Source organism: Homarus americanus, unplaced genomic scaffold, assembly GCF_018991925.1.
Source record: "Homarus americanus isolate GMGI-L3 unplaced genomic scaffold, GMGI_Hamer_2.0 scaffold32583, whole genome shotgun sequence".
In the NCBI taxonomy this organism is placed as follows: Eukaryota; Metazoa; Arthropoda; class Malacostraca; order Decapoda; family Nephropidae; genus Homarus; species Homarus americanus.
The window spans coordinates 25,151,968-25,167,973 of NW_024713129.1; the positions used below are offsets into that span (position 1 = coordinate 25,151,968).

At 40.0% G+C, this 16,006-nt stretch overlaps 1 protein-coding gene across 1 annotated transcript in view; it reads right to left on the minus strand.

Annotated features, from left to right (window-relative positions):
- The window catches only part of LOC121869635, a 416,339-nt gene that overhangs the window by 143,761 nt on the left and 256,572 nt on the right, over positions 1-16,006 (minus strand). Inside the window, exon 40 of the mRNA XM_042371146.1 lies at positions 8,263-8,407. Within this exon, the coding sequence (XP_042227080.1) occupies positions 8,263-8,407 (145 nt within the window). The remainder of the gene's footprint in view (positions 1-8,262; positions 8,408-16,006) is intronic.

A 16,006-nucleotide genomic window follows, 5' to 3' on the forward strand; every position in this document is an offset into this window, starting at 1 on the left:
CGCACCACCTGCCTCTTCACTGACGTCATCATCATCTACCATCTCGTCGGTAGTCACATCAGGATCCCTTATCACCTCCAGGATGTCGTCGTTGGTGGTCTCGGAGAAGCCTGCAGCTGTAACACTCTGCGCAGCTTCTCTGACAAGGTCCACTGCTACTGCAACAGACTGAACCTCACCAGTCACAGGTTGACTCTGCCTCCCACCTGGGATACCTTGCAACACATGTCTCCATGCGTGACAAACAGTTGCTACAGACAGCTGATCCCATGCCTCCACCAAGAAGTCCACAGCTTTCTTGACGTTGAATGTTCTCCAGAATTGTTTCAAAAGTACTTCTTGCTCTGCCAACTGTTGATCCTTGTCGTCTTCGCTCTTGCTATCGGTGTTGGTGTGACTCAGGTTACGCAACTCTTCCTTGGTGTTGGTGTAGTTGTTCAGCAGGTTGAATTTTTTCGTAGAGAATGCAGCTTTTACATTACAGATCAATTCTTGGTCCATGGGCTGTATTATAGACGTAGTGTTGGGAGGAAGGAAGACCACTTTTACGTTGGGGTGACGATCTATCAGTAGGGGCGAGTGTCCTGGTGCGTTGTCAAGCAGCAACAAAATCTTGAATGGAACATTCTGTTGCTCACAGAATTTCTTCACATCGGGAACGAAACAGTCATCAAACCAGGAGAGGGACAGTGTAGAGAACATCCACGCCTTACGTGCGGTCAGCCAGTGGACATTTAGCTTGGTCATGCCCATGTTCTTGTAGGCGTGTGGCTTGCGGGCTGTGTGGATTACCGATAACTTGAGTTTACAGGAACCGGAGGCATTGGTGGTAAAGAGGACGGTGATGCGCTCCTTCTGCAACTTCCGGCCCCGACACTTGCTGGCAGACTAGACAACGAAGATCTTGGAAGGTAGCTTTTTCCAAAAGAGACCGGATCTTTCCATGTTGAACACCTGGTCGTCGGTGTATCGTCCTTCCTCCATAATCTCACGTAAGAATGGAGGAAAATCCCTAGCCGCAACACGGTCAGCACTCGCTTCTTCACCACCAATGTTAATGTTGATGATCTTGTTACTCTTCTTAAGCCTCTGCAACCACCCAGAGAAAGCATTGAAGGGTTGGGGCTATGCAATTCCCATCTTAAGTGACACTGCTGCGTACAGCTCAAGTGCGTACTCCTGAACTGAGCGCGTGTCGACCGCCATGTTCCGTCTTGCCTGACGAATCAAGTAGCTCACAGGTAACTTCTCGTCTTGAGAAGCACCTTGATGTGGCAATACTTGATCATTGAAGCACCTGTAGACTTTGTGATGTTCATGTGTTCTTTTATCTTGGCTGCACCCTCCTTGATCGTCCGAATCGTAGATTCGTTCACACCATGCTGGCACGCCAAATCAACCTGTCTTGTTCCTTTCTCCAACTCTTGGATGATCTTGTACTTCACCTCGTAGCTTAGGGCACGTTGTATCTTCTTTGGCTTAGGGAGGCTGGGTCCAGGTAATGCAAGGTTTTTCTGTGGTGGTGGTGGTCCGGTGGCAGCCATTCTTATGGAACAATAGATATCGATATACTGTACATGGTGTAGCCGGGAGGGGTGTAACTGACGCCGGTAGGTCAACGGGCTTCATTGCTCCCGCGGCAGGGCACTTCATATTACATTAAACCAATCACAGCTAGCGGGGATGGAGGTAAGGATACTTGGCCCAATCACAGTCCGATACTTCATATGACGTCACCGATAACGCAACAAAGACATACACTGTGCAACATACTCGTGCCGCTTACCCAACATGGCGTGATGACGGGAGGTTTGAATTAAAAAATGGCGAGGCGCGAGATGACCGCCAGCCGCTCTCCGCGTAAAAGAGTACATGCACCTCGTAAATGTAGAAATGCGTAAAAAACCTCTTAAATGAGAATACTGTATTGTACACACACACACATATATATACATATATATATATATATATATATATATATATATATATATATATATATATATATATATATATATATATATATATATATATATATATATATATATATATATATATATATATACAGTCATCGTCGCTAGCGTCCGACGAACGTCCGATACATATACATCAAATTGCCCCCCCCCACCCAAAAAAACTTCCGTGCAGCCTGTGAGGACCTGCTCCACGACCCCCTGACGGAGACGATGATCCTCCCCATACTGGTCAGATAATTGTGTTAAAGGAATATGCTTCCTTCCTTAGGCTCTTTTTAAGCATTTGCCTCCATGTGTAATGTTAACCTACATGTATTGAGGATAAAATCTTTCACCTACAAATTGACAATAGCACATTTGCTGTAATCAGACATATCTAGTTGCCTCAACAATTGCAACCTCAGTTGCAATTGGGGTTGCAATTTCAAATTCTGTGGCATTACTAAGAATATTGAAGTCTCTGGTGCATTATAAGATTAAGAGAGAAATCGGAGGACTCAGGCGTCCTGATGTGAGAGAAAACGGACTCGTATGATGGGGAACCAAATAAAAAAAAGCATAGCTACATGTTTTGTGTCTCCGTCAGGGGGTCGTGGAGTGGTGGTTCAGCAGGCGTCACAGATTTTTTTTTGGGGGGGCGGGGGCACGGACGTATATGCGATCGGGCGTTGTTCGGTTGGACATTAACCGCGCATGACTATAACTATATATATATATATATATATATATATATATATATATATATATATATATATATATATATATATATATATATATATATATATATATATATATATATATATATATATATATATATATATATATATATATATATATATATATATATATATATATATATATATATATATATATATATATATATATACAGTCAACCTCACTACGGCGGTCCCATTCCGGCGTTTCCGATGCCCATACTTAGGAGCCAGGATGCTCATTCGTGATTGGGTGTACCCTTTACCGGGTGAAGTATAATTTTTTTATTTAGCTCATAAAATTCATACAAATTATCTGGCCAGAATATAATTTACATTGCTGGAATTCTTACAATTTGATGATCATTTTGAATATAAACATCATAGATTTTGCATTAGACATACAAATTTTAGATATAATGTTTACTCTCAGTAAATATGTTATCTTTTGTGCAAAATATATGACATTTATATTCAAAATATTCCTGGTCTTACAAGGAATCCAGCAATGTCAATTATATTATCCTAACTTTAGTCTGATTATTATTTATTACTAAAAAGGTAAACAGTCTGGTATTCCCACACATTTATCTGGTAGGGACGGTTGGTGGGGGGGAGGGTGGGACCGGCGACTGACCACCTGGCATGTGTGAAGAATATTTATTTATTTTTATTAACTGGATTTTTATTTTAGCTCATAAAATTCATACAAATTACCCGGCCAGAATATAATTTACATTGCTGGAATTCTTACAATTTGATGATCATTTTGAATATAAACATCATATATTTTGCATTAGACATAAAATTTTTAGATATAATGTTTGCTGAGTAAATATGTTATCTTTTGTGCAAAATATATGACATTTATATTCAAAATATTCCTGGTCTTACAAGGAATCCAGCAATGTCAATTATATTATCCTAACTTTAATCTGAGGTAATATTTAATACTAAATGTTAAAATCTAGTTTTTTCACCCACCCTTTCTCTTGAAGGGAGGGTTGGTGGGAGGTGGGGGGGGAGGGTTGTGACGGACTGATCATCTGGCTCTGTTGGAAGAGGGGGGAAGGCAAGGTGGGGTAATTTGATTGACAGATAGTGTCTGAAGAATATTTTTTTTTTTTATTAACTGAAGATATTTGTTTTAGCTCATAAAATTCATACAAATTACCCGGCCAGAATATAATTTACATTGCTGGAATTCTTACAATTTGATGATCATTTTGAATATATACATCATAGATTTTGCATTAGACATACAAATTTTAGATGTAATGTTTACTCTGAGTAAATATGTTATCTTTTGTGAAAAATATATGACATTTATATTCAAAATATTCCTGGTCTTACAAGGAATCCAGCAATGTCAATTATATTATCCTAACTTTAGTTTGAGGAATTATTTATTACTATACCTGGTTTTCCCCCCAAAATTTCTCAGAGGGAAGAGCCAGCGAGTGTACTGTGAGAAGAGGGGGAGGGAGTCGAGTCCATTATTTGAATGGACATTAACTTGGCGACTGTATTTCTCTATTTCTCTTAAGTATTAATTGTGTGCATGTACCATCATAAAATTAAGATGTTATTTTTACTAGAACATAGGTATTGTGTCGGAAAAAGTGGAGTTTGGGGGACAGCTGGTCTCTATTTCATTTAATCCCATATGTTATGTTATTCACTTTACGCGTTTCTCACTTTCCGCGGTACCCTGTGGGTTACATTAACCGCGTAAAGTGAGGGTTGACTGTATATATATTACATACATACATACATACATACATACATGGTCAAGAATGGACTGCGTAAGTAAAAAATGGCGCGGCTGTTTGGACCTCTCCAGCTGCTTGCTGCGTAAATGATGAAAAAAACCGCGTCATTAAAACATTTCATTCTGGCAAGGCACCGCGTAAATGACCAAACGCGTAAACAAAAACAGCGTAAATCCAGACTATACTGTACAGTACTGTATTTAGTTTATATTTAATGTTTTGTTAATTCCATTACTGGTATACAGTACTTTGTATGTCCACTCGCACCAAAAAGTATCGGTGTAGGGTGAGAGCGACGAGTTCCGAAACGATACGTATACATTGTGATATGTCGGGAAGGTTGGTAAGTGTATCCTCATAACCCCCCCCCCCTCTAGTAGGTGTTGCCATATGACTGACAATCAGGGCTGCCAACATACGGCTTGAACAACTCGCCTTTCCCAATACCTATCATCACTGGTCTCAAATTGTTCACACTACAGTATGCACCGATACTTTTTGTTGCGAATGTACAATATACTTTTTCTGTGAGTGGAACCAATTACCCAATATCCCATTGAAATAATAGATTCAGTTAACGAAATTTTCGGTTAACAACTGACTCTGAAGAACCAATTGTGTTCGTTAATCGAGGGACCACTGTATAGGCCTTAAATGAAGCAATAAAATCTTGGTCCATGGGATGGAACAGGAATTTTCTGCATGGTAAACAAATAGTGGCTGCATTTTCCTAGTCACCAGCTGCATTGTAACCAAGTATCACAGTAAGTTTCTCTATGTCAGCCTTAAGATCTGGCATGGACTTCTCTTACCTCAAGATATAAGTACAATAAAGTACAGTACAGTCGAGTCTGGATTTACGCGGGTTTGGTTAATGCGTTTGGTCATTTAAGCGGTGCCTTGCCAGAATCGAAATGCTCTAATTACGCGGTAAATTTGGTCATTTACGCGGCGAGTCGCTGGAGGGTCCAGACGCGCCGCGCCATTTTGGATTCAAGCAGCTCAGGCGACCACAAGCGGCGCGGGTAAGGTTGTGTTATCGGTGATGTCATATGACGTATCGGACTGTGATTGGGCGACGCGTCCTTACCACCCATGCATTCCCTCCGCCGCTAGCTGTGATTGGTCTAATGTAACATGACGTGCCATGCCACCAGAGGGTAGAAGTCACTGACCTAGCAGGGCCTGCCTCATTGTTCTCAGTCCGCGTATACAGTTCTCTCTTGTGCCCGCTAATCCCCTCACAACTCACAATGGCTTCCGCGGGACCTCCACCACCAGAGAAAATCATTGAATTACCTGGACCAAGCCATGATAATGTGAAGGAAATCATCGAGTTGGGGGAGAAACTTAAGCTCATCCTTAACAATGACCCAGACAAGCATCGGTATGAAGTGTCGATTAACCATCTGATGAAATTTATGGAGCCATATATCCAGACCTATCTCGACAACATCAATGCTAGTCGTCAACGTAGTATTGAGGACTTCCTCGTCCGCAACCCACCACAACCACAGCCAGCCTGTGAGAGGTTTGTCTGGGAGGCCCTGCAAACCTCTGCGAGTAGTGAAAGTGAAATTGATTCACCGGAGGGCAACTAATCTGCCCTCTGCCTCGGAACCAGCCGCCATCCATGTGTGCCGACCCAGCTTTTCTACTAACGTAAGTGTTAATAAACCTAATATTATTGATATTTCTCTTAATTATTAATTATGTGTGCATACCATCATAAAATTAAGATGTTATTTTGACTACAAGGTCCATATTGTGTCGGAAAAAGTGGAGTTTGGGGGGTCGGCCCAGTCTCTATTTCAATTAATCCCATAGGTTCTGTTATTTCATTTATGCATTTCTCGTTTTACGTGGGCCTCCACGGGTTCAATTGACTGCGTAAATGCAGACTCCACTGTAGTATTTTGTTCCTAAAACAACCTTGTTTCATCAACATTATATATCTGCTTGTCACTATACCCTCCATCTAAAATTATTTGTTGCATCATCATTAACACTAGCAGCTTCACCAATCACTTTTATGTTACAGTATGTATCACTGTAAAAAAAATATCTTTCAGGAGGGGTCAGATAAATTTGGAACTGAACAATCCTGTTGTCTCGCTAGGGTTGGTAGGTTTGATTGTGAGACATTTCTTACCTATTATGGTTGGCCTAATTGAGTTATTTTATTAAAAATATAAAATTAGTTCATTATGCCTCATGGGACTATATAACAAAATCTTCATTCATGGTGTCATTTTGTTTTGCACAAAAATTGTAAAGATACTTTTCTTACCTTGTGTACATTTGCCCTGGCTCTAAACCTATTGAATCACCTGCATCTGGCAACAAGTGCCTCAGTTTTATTAGCACAAGCAGTGACACTGGTGCTGGCACTGCACTTTCCCTCTGTTTCTCCTTCAAATTCCTGTAGAGAATTTGGGCTTTTTCCTGAATCAATACTAAGATGAATCAATACTAAGATGAGAAGCACACTATGCTGACACTGATTCTCTTTCTACACTGTCAACAGTTTCTCCATCTCTACAATAACACCCATCCTTTGCTTAGTAACAATTGTCTTTAAGGAGGTAATGGTGGTAGAGTAGTAATGAATATATCTCTCACCAAAATGTCAAAGGTTTGAGTCTTGGCCCGGACAAATGTGAGAAAGGTATTATCCAGTGTGACTCCTGTAAACATCACAGGTTTCCCGGCCTCCAGTTTCTTCCTGTACTAAGAATAGATAAACCAACCACCCGAATGGCTAGTAAGCTGATAAGTGGAAAAAAAAAAAGTTGTGCCAATCAAAGTGGTTGGTCAACTGTAGTGACCGACCAATTTGGAATGGAGGCTCACCTTTCTCACTCGTCTTAATTATGTCCAAATTTGTCTAAAAAGTACAGGTCTAATACTTCTTGGGGTACAGATTTTAACTTCCACAACTCCTACATTTCCTGGTCAAGATGAGAGTTTGTAAAATTGAGCATGAAAGAGTAAATAGATAAAGAGAAACAAACATAAAATTGTGATGGCTAACAGACTGTTTGTTGTTGTTGCCATGACTCGGAACCACCAGATGCGTGGCAGAGGTGCGCCACTGAACAAAGTATTGTTGCATTCGTAGTACTAGAGAACTTTATAAGTTGAGCCAGACTTTTATCATGAATACAATGAAATCACCTGAATAAGTATGTATAAGATGTAGACATTATTGTTATGTTGGCGCTACCTGGCAACCCCTGGTAGCGGAGAGTCTGCAGTCTGCACGCCAGCCGCCAGTTACTTCCTGTCAGGCTTGAAGTAAGCATCTCTACATTAAAGTTCTCGGCTGCTACACGGTGTTTCTTCCTCCCTTCAAGAAAACACCTAACAGTATGGGTGTACATAACTTAGGGACCCTCCTGTACTAGTGAATGTCACATACCTGAGAGAGATGATAATATATCTGTGTGATCTTGGACCCAGAAGATTTACTGTTTAATTTCGGAGGTGAAAGAATTACTGGGTTGCGTTGCTGCAACTTTTTTCTGAAACAGTTGGTAACCAAGTGTGTAGCGCACACAGAAAGCATTAAGGCAGACCCACACATGCTGACCTAAACAAAATATGCGGTGCTTAGCAAGGTCTTCAAAAGATGCAAGAGTGAATACTTTGTAATATAAAACATACATGACATACTGTATTATGTATATACTGTGTGTGTGTGTGTGTGTGTGTGTGTGTCATCAATTAATGAAAGAGCAGAACATAGCAAACATCATATTAAGACTGCTCTCTATACATAGTAGCTACTTTAGGAAATCTTACACTGCATGATTTCCATGGCTGTAGAATGTTCTGTGCGTAAGTATATCACACAGTGCTGGGGACTTCTTATCCATTCCTTTAATTCTTCTTGCCACAATCCTTTATTCACTCTCATCCAAATGCCTCCACTCACATATTCTTCAACCTGAATGAAGTGAAAAGAAAAAATTCTCAGAATGACTTTTCCCACAAGGAAGATAAGAATTTCTTCCTTCCTTTAACAAAATGGTGGAAAATTACATGTTTATTATCATACAATACACTGGGCATGGTACTGGCAGAATTTTTTTATCAAAAGAACAAAATCTCTTACCTGCAACTTAACATACAGCTTAAAAAAGAACATATTTTATTTCAAGTCTTGTATGCCCAAACAAGCCAATGTAGATTGTAAATTGCATTATTGATAAGCTTGATGCCATTGCAGCTGATGACAATTTATTAAAAGAAATTAAAAATCTAATGGGATAATCTCTATTGGCTACAGGAGAAGTCAAAGAAATGAATTCTGGGATGTTCTAAAACAAAGGAGGATGTACCTTGGTCATACTAATAGCAGGGAAGTATATCACATGCCCACTGACAGATATTTCCAATTTGTCTGCAACATGTAACATTTGAAGTCAAATCTGTCTGATTTTTCCTCTAGTTTATAGTAATGCTCTGCACCAAGATTTTTTTATCATATTATCTTGACACATACACAAATTTTAATACTAACTTTAAAGTTTATTTTGAAAAATAAAATAATCATATGTAATGTGTGGAGAATCATAGTTTAGTTAAGTAACCTACAATATAGAAATAGTACACATTTGGTCTTCAGGACAGGCAAGGCCACTGTGGAGTGAGGAGTCGGACTTGTGGTGCTACTGCATGGCTGGGAAGGGACATAATACAAATTGGTGGACTGGCAAATTGGTGGATGAATGGGTCACTGGATGTGCAAGTCAGTAGTGGACAGGTATACAGTAAACCCTCGAAGATCCGGACCCGGGAAATCCGGATTTCGGAACATCCGGACAAAAGTTTTTTGGGTTCTGGGCTAAGAAGCCTCCTAGAAGTTTCCCTTAGAAACATTCCCAAGCCAGAGCAAAAAGTATTTTAGGCCTGTGGGCACTGCTTGACCCGTCAGTTGCTGGGACACAGGTGCCCGAGGAGGTGGGAAACATAAACAGAGTTGACAATTGTTGTTTGTGGGAATATTATTTCATTCACTCTAGTAATGATACAAAGTTTCTTATTATGTTATGATAGGTAAATGCATGGTTTATATACGGACAATGAAAAATTATGTTTTTCTTCAAGTCGGAATGCGACGCTCAGCATGTTACCTAGGTATGTTAATTCCTAGCTAACTCGCCAGGCCAACATACAGGCAATTAAAACATCCAAGAATTACTTAATAAGTAATATTAGGAGGACACGTCGCTACCTGGCATTTATTTGTAATTCTCAAAACCCCCTCCTTCACCCCCCACCATACGCATCACGACCTCCATCTCTTGCCTGGCGATTCAGCTGCAAATAGACACAAAGGAGAGCTCTGCGAATTTGTGTTGTAATTGCTGAAATACTAAGCTCCACAAGGATTTTATATACGGTATTTGTACTTATTAGCACAGTGATGAAGTAGAGAGACTTTTATTTTGTTATGTCTCAATTATTGTATTTGGGACAATTTCTTATACGATCTCTGGTCAGCATCATGGCGACCACAACACGTCTTCTTTGTGAAGTCGTTTAGATCGCTGTGACTATTCCTTGCCTTAAGTCACTCGGTGAATGTTGCTGCGCCCTCCCGGGCTCGTCTTCACTGAAAGAGAATATGTGAATATATCTATTTATATATACATATATATGTATACTGTTTACGGTTTTCTTTGTCCCAATTATTCACGTGCTCGTATGAATGCCATGACTGTCTCTCTTCCTTCTCTTATGTTCGTTCACAAAAAACCTTTGGGCTTCCGCCCTCGGTTTTCTAATTGCTCTCAGCATAAAGGCCAGAGTTGAGTTTTTCTCTTCATAACTTTATTTTATTGATGTCCTCAGTATCGGGTTCAGCCTTTCCAGGCAAACTTTAGCGAGGCTGCTAGACTTAGCGTTCCTTCCGGAATGTTGACCTTCTGGTCTTCTTAGCAATCTAGAGTTATTTTGAAATGGACTTTACATCCTTATATGGGTTATTTGAGAACAATTCAGGGTGGAATTCTCAACCCAATAAATATTGCTAGAGTAATAGTGAACGCTGTTGCCAATAGAGCGCTATGTTAGCAGCTCAGCACTGTCAACCCTGCCGGGTGATAGTGCGCATGTAGGAATTTTTGCTTAAGTTATTACTTGGGGGATAATGTCTGTGCCCCTGATTGGCAACAAATAAAGATCTGGATGATCACTCTAAATAAAATGTTCTAAATGAAATTATTTTATGTAAAAAAAAAATTTCATTGAGCTAAGGGATACTTGAGATAAGAGTTGGGAGAGAGATACGTCATGGTGAGTTAATTGTTTATAATTGTCAAACGAGTGACTTATATAACAATAAGAGATCTTAATGAAGTAACTTACTAATAATATAACAATTATGAGTCATATAGATTAAGTTTGGGAGAAAATGCTTTCTCCCTTATATTTTTATGGTAAAATGTGACTCATGGTGTCCTCCTAGATTAGACGAGTGTTGTGCATCTGGAAGATGAAGGACAGGAGTCCGGGCCCATAGATGATGGAGGAGACTATGGAACTGTCCCTGAGGAGATAGTATTGAGTGATGAGCTACAAGGACTAGAAAGTTCAGCTCAGGCACTACATACAAGGAATTGTATGTCAGTAGAGAATTTGAATTCAGTCATAATAGTTTCACCCAAGACCCAAGGGAGCCATACTACATGTAATTATAAAAAATATAGAGCAGCTGTGTCTCAAATAACCTATTTTCACCAATGGATTGTGCAGTTTGTTATGATCAAATTTTTCAATTTCATCAAGCTACAGGTGATAAGAAAGATTTATTGCAAATACAAATTAAAAATAGGTGGAATAAGGCCTTGAAGAGTAAATTTTTGAATGTACAACAATGGAAAGATCCCAAGTTGGCAGAAAGTTTAGGTTTATTGGTGTTAGGTAAAAGACTTAATCCCCACTTAGACAAGACTGCTGCTGCTAAGAAAAATAAGTTATTGGACCCTCCAGACAATGGGGCAATGGGAAGTCTACAAAAACCTCTATCTACTCAGTCTGATTTCAGTGGATTCCAGGATCAGGACGATGAGGCTGGTTATAATCATAGTATCCAGTCTGTTGAGCAGGAAGAACCTGTTGAGACTGACTTCATCCTATCCACATCTTGGCAACCACTTCCACCTGGGGCAAAAGTGTTGGTTACTATGAGTGGAAACAGGCTGCTGTCAACTGCCACGCAGCTGCTGGATAACATTGAGTGTAAGGATGATCCCAACAGGCCTTGGATAACATTGGTAAGATCTAAGTCTTCTTTGTTTTCTACTACATCTGAATCTGTGGATTCCTTATTCAAAATATTTTATGAAAATGTCTCTAAGCTTCTTGATATCTCAGCAACTACAAAGAGACAGGAAGGACATGCAACTTTGGGTCATCATTCTTTGTTTTTGGAAGGTGATACTACACTTTCTTGGCCTGATATTTGCCCAACGATGATCTCTGAAATAGACGAAGTCTGGGCTAATTTATTGAAAGACTTAACATTCATTCTCACAGACAGGAATGCTCACAAGTTTAGTTTTTTGAAGTTCCAATTTAATGACGAAAAGAGTTCCTTATATGATCTTTCCCAATATTTGTCAGCTTCAAAATATGTTGATATAAGATATGAAAAAAATTTGAAACCAGTTGCCCCTGCACTGCTGCTTGAAGAATTTAAAATTAGGAAATTGGCAGCAGATATTTGGTCTGCAATTATGATGTGTCAGTTATTAACTAAGTTTGTGCTGGACTATGAAGAAAATTCAGAAGTGGACTAATGTTTCGCTGCTGCTTTACAAGAAATCCCATAGTCCCTGTACAACTCATTTTTAGATCATCTGTTGAAAGCCCTAAGACTGAAAGTCCAGCTAAGGAAACAAGCCACCAAAAATGCTTCAAGTGGTAGCGCTTATTTGGTGCTACGATTTTCTCCTCTTTCTCCTGCTTTGTTTGATGAACAATCATTGGTTAAATATAGATGATCATTTGAGAATACTATTAATATTAATGTCCCCAGGAGTCCTCAGACCTTTCAGAAACCTAGGAGAGGAAAGTTTTACAGGGGAACAGGACCAGCTGCTCGGTTCAGTTAACAACCTAGGGGAAATTTTAGAGGAGGAAATAATCAAAGACGTAATAGAGGTGGCCGTTTGTTCAGAAGCGGAAGGAGACCTTATTCCACCACTTCAGCAACTACTCTCTTCCAATGAAGCCAGACAGCTGGGTCGTCTAGGGGGTTGGGAGAACAGTTGGACTTCTTCCATATGGACTTACAAGACAATCAAAGGGGGTCTTACATAGACTTGGTTGAGGCGCCCTCCCCTAGCGTTTCCAAAAAAGGGTAAAAACCAACCCCCTTACTTACAGGATTTGTAATTCAACTACTAAACAGAGGTGTCATAGAACTGTTACAGTCAGAGAAATGCTTCATGTCTCGCCTATTCCCAGTCCCCAAGAAAGGCAGCGACAAATTAAGGTGGATTTTGGATCTTTCAGTCCTAAACAAATTTATTATCAAAAGAAGTTTCAAGATGCTCACATACGACCATCTGGGGCATCTACTTCCGCCCTATGCTTGGATCTCAAAAGTGGATCTCGAAGATGCCTATTATCACGTTCCTGTTGCTCCCAGGTAAAAAAAATTTCTGGTGTTCAAAGTAGGGAATGTAAGTTATCAATTAACAGTGATGCCATTCAGCATGACAATTGTGCGAAAAGTCTTTACAAAACTGGCGAACATTCCCAGAAAGATCCTTGCGAAGGAGGGCATAAGAACCTTTGCATATCTAGACGATTGGCTGATAATGGGAAACTCTTTCGAAGAATGTCAAAGGGCAACCCAACGTACACGAGTACTATTTCAAAACCTTGGTTTAAAGATAAACCAAGTCAAATCAAATTTAATACCATGTCAAAAGTTGAATTGGTTAGGTCTCCAGTGGGATACAAATCAGCAGTCAGTCTTTCCCAGGAACAAAAGTAAAAGATTTGATAAACAAAGTAGAAGCCTTTTGTGTAAAGCACAAGGTTTCTTGGCACGATTGGGAGAAACTTCGGGGTCTGTTGAATTTTGCCACAATAGTGGTTCCATTGGGAAAGTTAAGGAAAAAGCAACTTTCTCATCTGGGCTCGAAGTTGCTTCACAGAAACAAAAATGTTGCTTCTTCTCTCCCTATTCATATAAAGAATCATCTGTTATGGTGGACAAAGTTGGACAATCTAATCGGTCCCTCTCCGTGGGTTCCGCTTCAAACAGGTGTGTGGATGGGGATACCATTCCTCAAAAGGGGAATTCAGTCAAGGGAAGTGGAGAAACTTCCTTTGGGACAAACACATAAATATAAAAGAATTAGCAGTGGTCCTATTCTTTTTGTTGGCAAACCCAAATTTACAAAATATGACAATCCTGTTTGCCATGGACAACAAAACGGCAGTGTTTTGTCTCAATCATCAAGGGTCAACAAGGTCTTGGCCCCTTTTACCTCAAAGCAACTTATATACCGGGAGTACAAAACAATTGGGCAGATGCGCTGTCCCGTCTCCGGCCAGTATCGACAGAAACAGAATGGTCCCTAAAGGTATCGGAGTTCAAGAGTCTAGTGAAGAAGTTTGGAACTCCACAGATAGATCTGCTGGACTGGTGCCCGAATCCACTACAACTGCAACAAGGATGTCTAGACCAGGTACAGTACTACATTCTCAGTTCGAGATATCCTTGGCATGTCATGCTTGGGGTTTCTCAAAAAAAGTTTAAATAGGTTGTTGGGTAATCCCAATATAGCTAACCAAGTATTAGCAGGTCATAGACCCCAAACTTCTATGCAATATGAGAAAGCTTGGAATCTTTTCCAACAATTTATCAAGTTAACAACTCCAGAATCATTATTGGAAACAGTTGTGTTTGAATTTCTGTTCAGAGTTAAAGGCCTTCAAGGAACGACAATTGCATCTTATAAATCAGCAATGGTTGACCCTCTGGCTTGGGGTTTTAATATTACTTTGAACCCAAGGATTTATCAAACGCTAAGATCGTCCTTTTTGATTCAGAGACCTCCTCACCCCAAGAGAATCCCACCTTGGTCTCTGGAAAAAGTTACTAATCTTCTTATGGGGCCTAATTACATAAATCTGAACAGGGATAAATTACTCCAGAAGGCAGCCTTCCTTCTAGCAATAGCAACAGGTATGAGAATCAGTGAACTGATTTCAATTTCAAATAATCCATCATTATTGGTATTTTCTGATGAGGATGTTATCATTTTTCCTACGGAGATCCTAAGAAAAAATGAAAGGGAAGAGTTCCAAGCTCAACCTATTAGGATAAAATGTCTAATGGATGAAACAAGGGTTCCTCGCATATTGTGTCCAGTTAAAAATCTTCAGGAATGGTTAACCAGATTCCCTAATAGAGGCCCTTATGTTTTCTCATCAAGGGATGGTAAGAAATTATCTCCTAGTCAAATGACAAAATCCTTATCTCAATTAATAAATCAAGCAGACCCTGGCAAGAAATTTTCTGCACATGACACTAGGAAATATGCAGGGTCTGTGGCCTTTCTGCAGCATATGAGTCTCAGTCAGATCAAGGAAATGGGCTTTTGGAGATCTTCAAAAGCTTTCAAAGACAGCTATCTTCATTTATCTCTGAAAGATGCTTCACATGTGGTGGTGCTGGGGTCCCCTCCCCCACCTGGTCAATCCCCACAACCAGGACCTTCTTCCTCATCAGAATAAAGTGAGTATCCTTTTTGAGAAAATTAACATTTTACCTTCCGGTAAATGTTCCTAATTTTGGAAATATTCTAAAACGGTTTATAACATAATCTGGACCTAAGTCAGCGGAGCCTTGTATGCAAAGTCACCTCCCTCTCCACCTCCTGCTCGGGTATTCATGCTGTGTGTCGCATTCTGACTTGAACAAAAGGCCGTTTTCTTCTAAAAACCAGTTTTTGTGATATAGCTCAGAATGCGACGCCGATAACCAACCCATCTCCACCCCTCGAGAGTTGACTTTTGTTTACTGCTCGCTCTAAGACAAGAGATGAAGGTCGTGATGCGTATGATGGGGGGTGTTTTGAGAATTGCAATTAAATGCCAGGTAACAACGTGTCCTCCTAATGTTACTTATTAAGTAATTATTAGATGTTTTAATTGCCTGTATGTTGGTCTGGTGAGTTAGCTAGGAATTAACATACCTAGGTAACATGCTGTGCGTCGCATTCTGAGCTATATCACAAAAACTGGTTTTTAGAAAAAAACGGCTTTTTGTTCAATCCAGAATGTGACATCTAGCTTTATACCTGCATATATATATGCCCTGCATTAACTCGCCAGGCCAACATACAGGCAATTAAAACATCCAATTATTACTTAAATATGTAATATTAGGAGGACACGTCGCTACCTGGCATTTAATTGCAATTCTCAAAACCCCCTCCGGCACCCGCAAGCACACACATCACTGCTGCCATCTTTCTTGCCTGGCAACTCAGTACTAAAGACACACATAGAAGGCTCC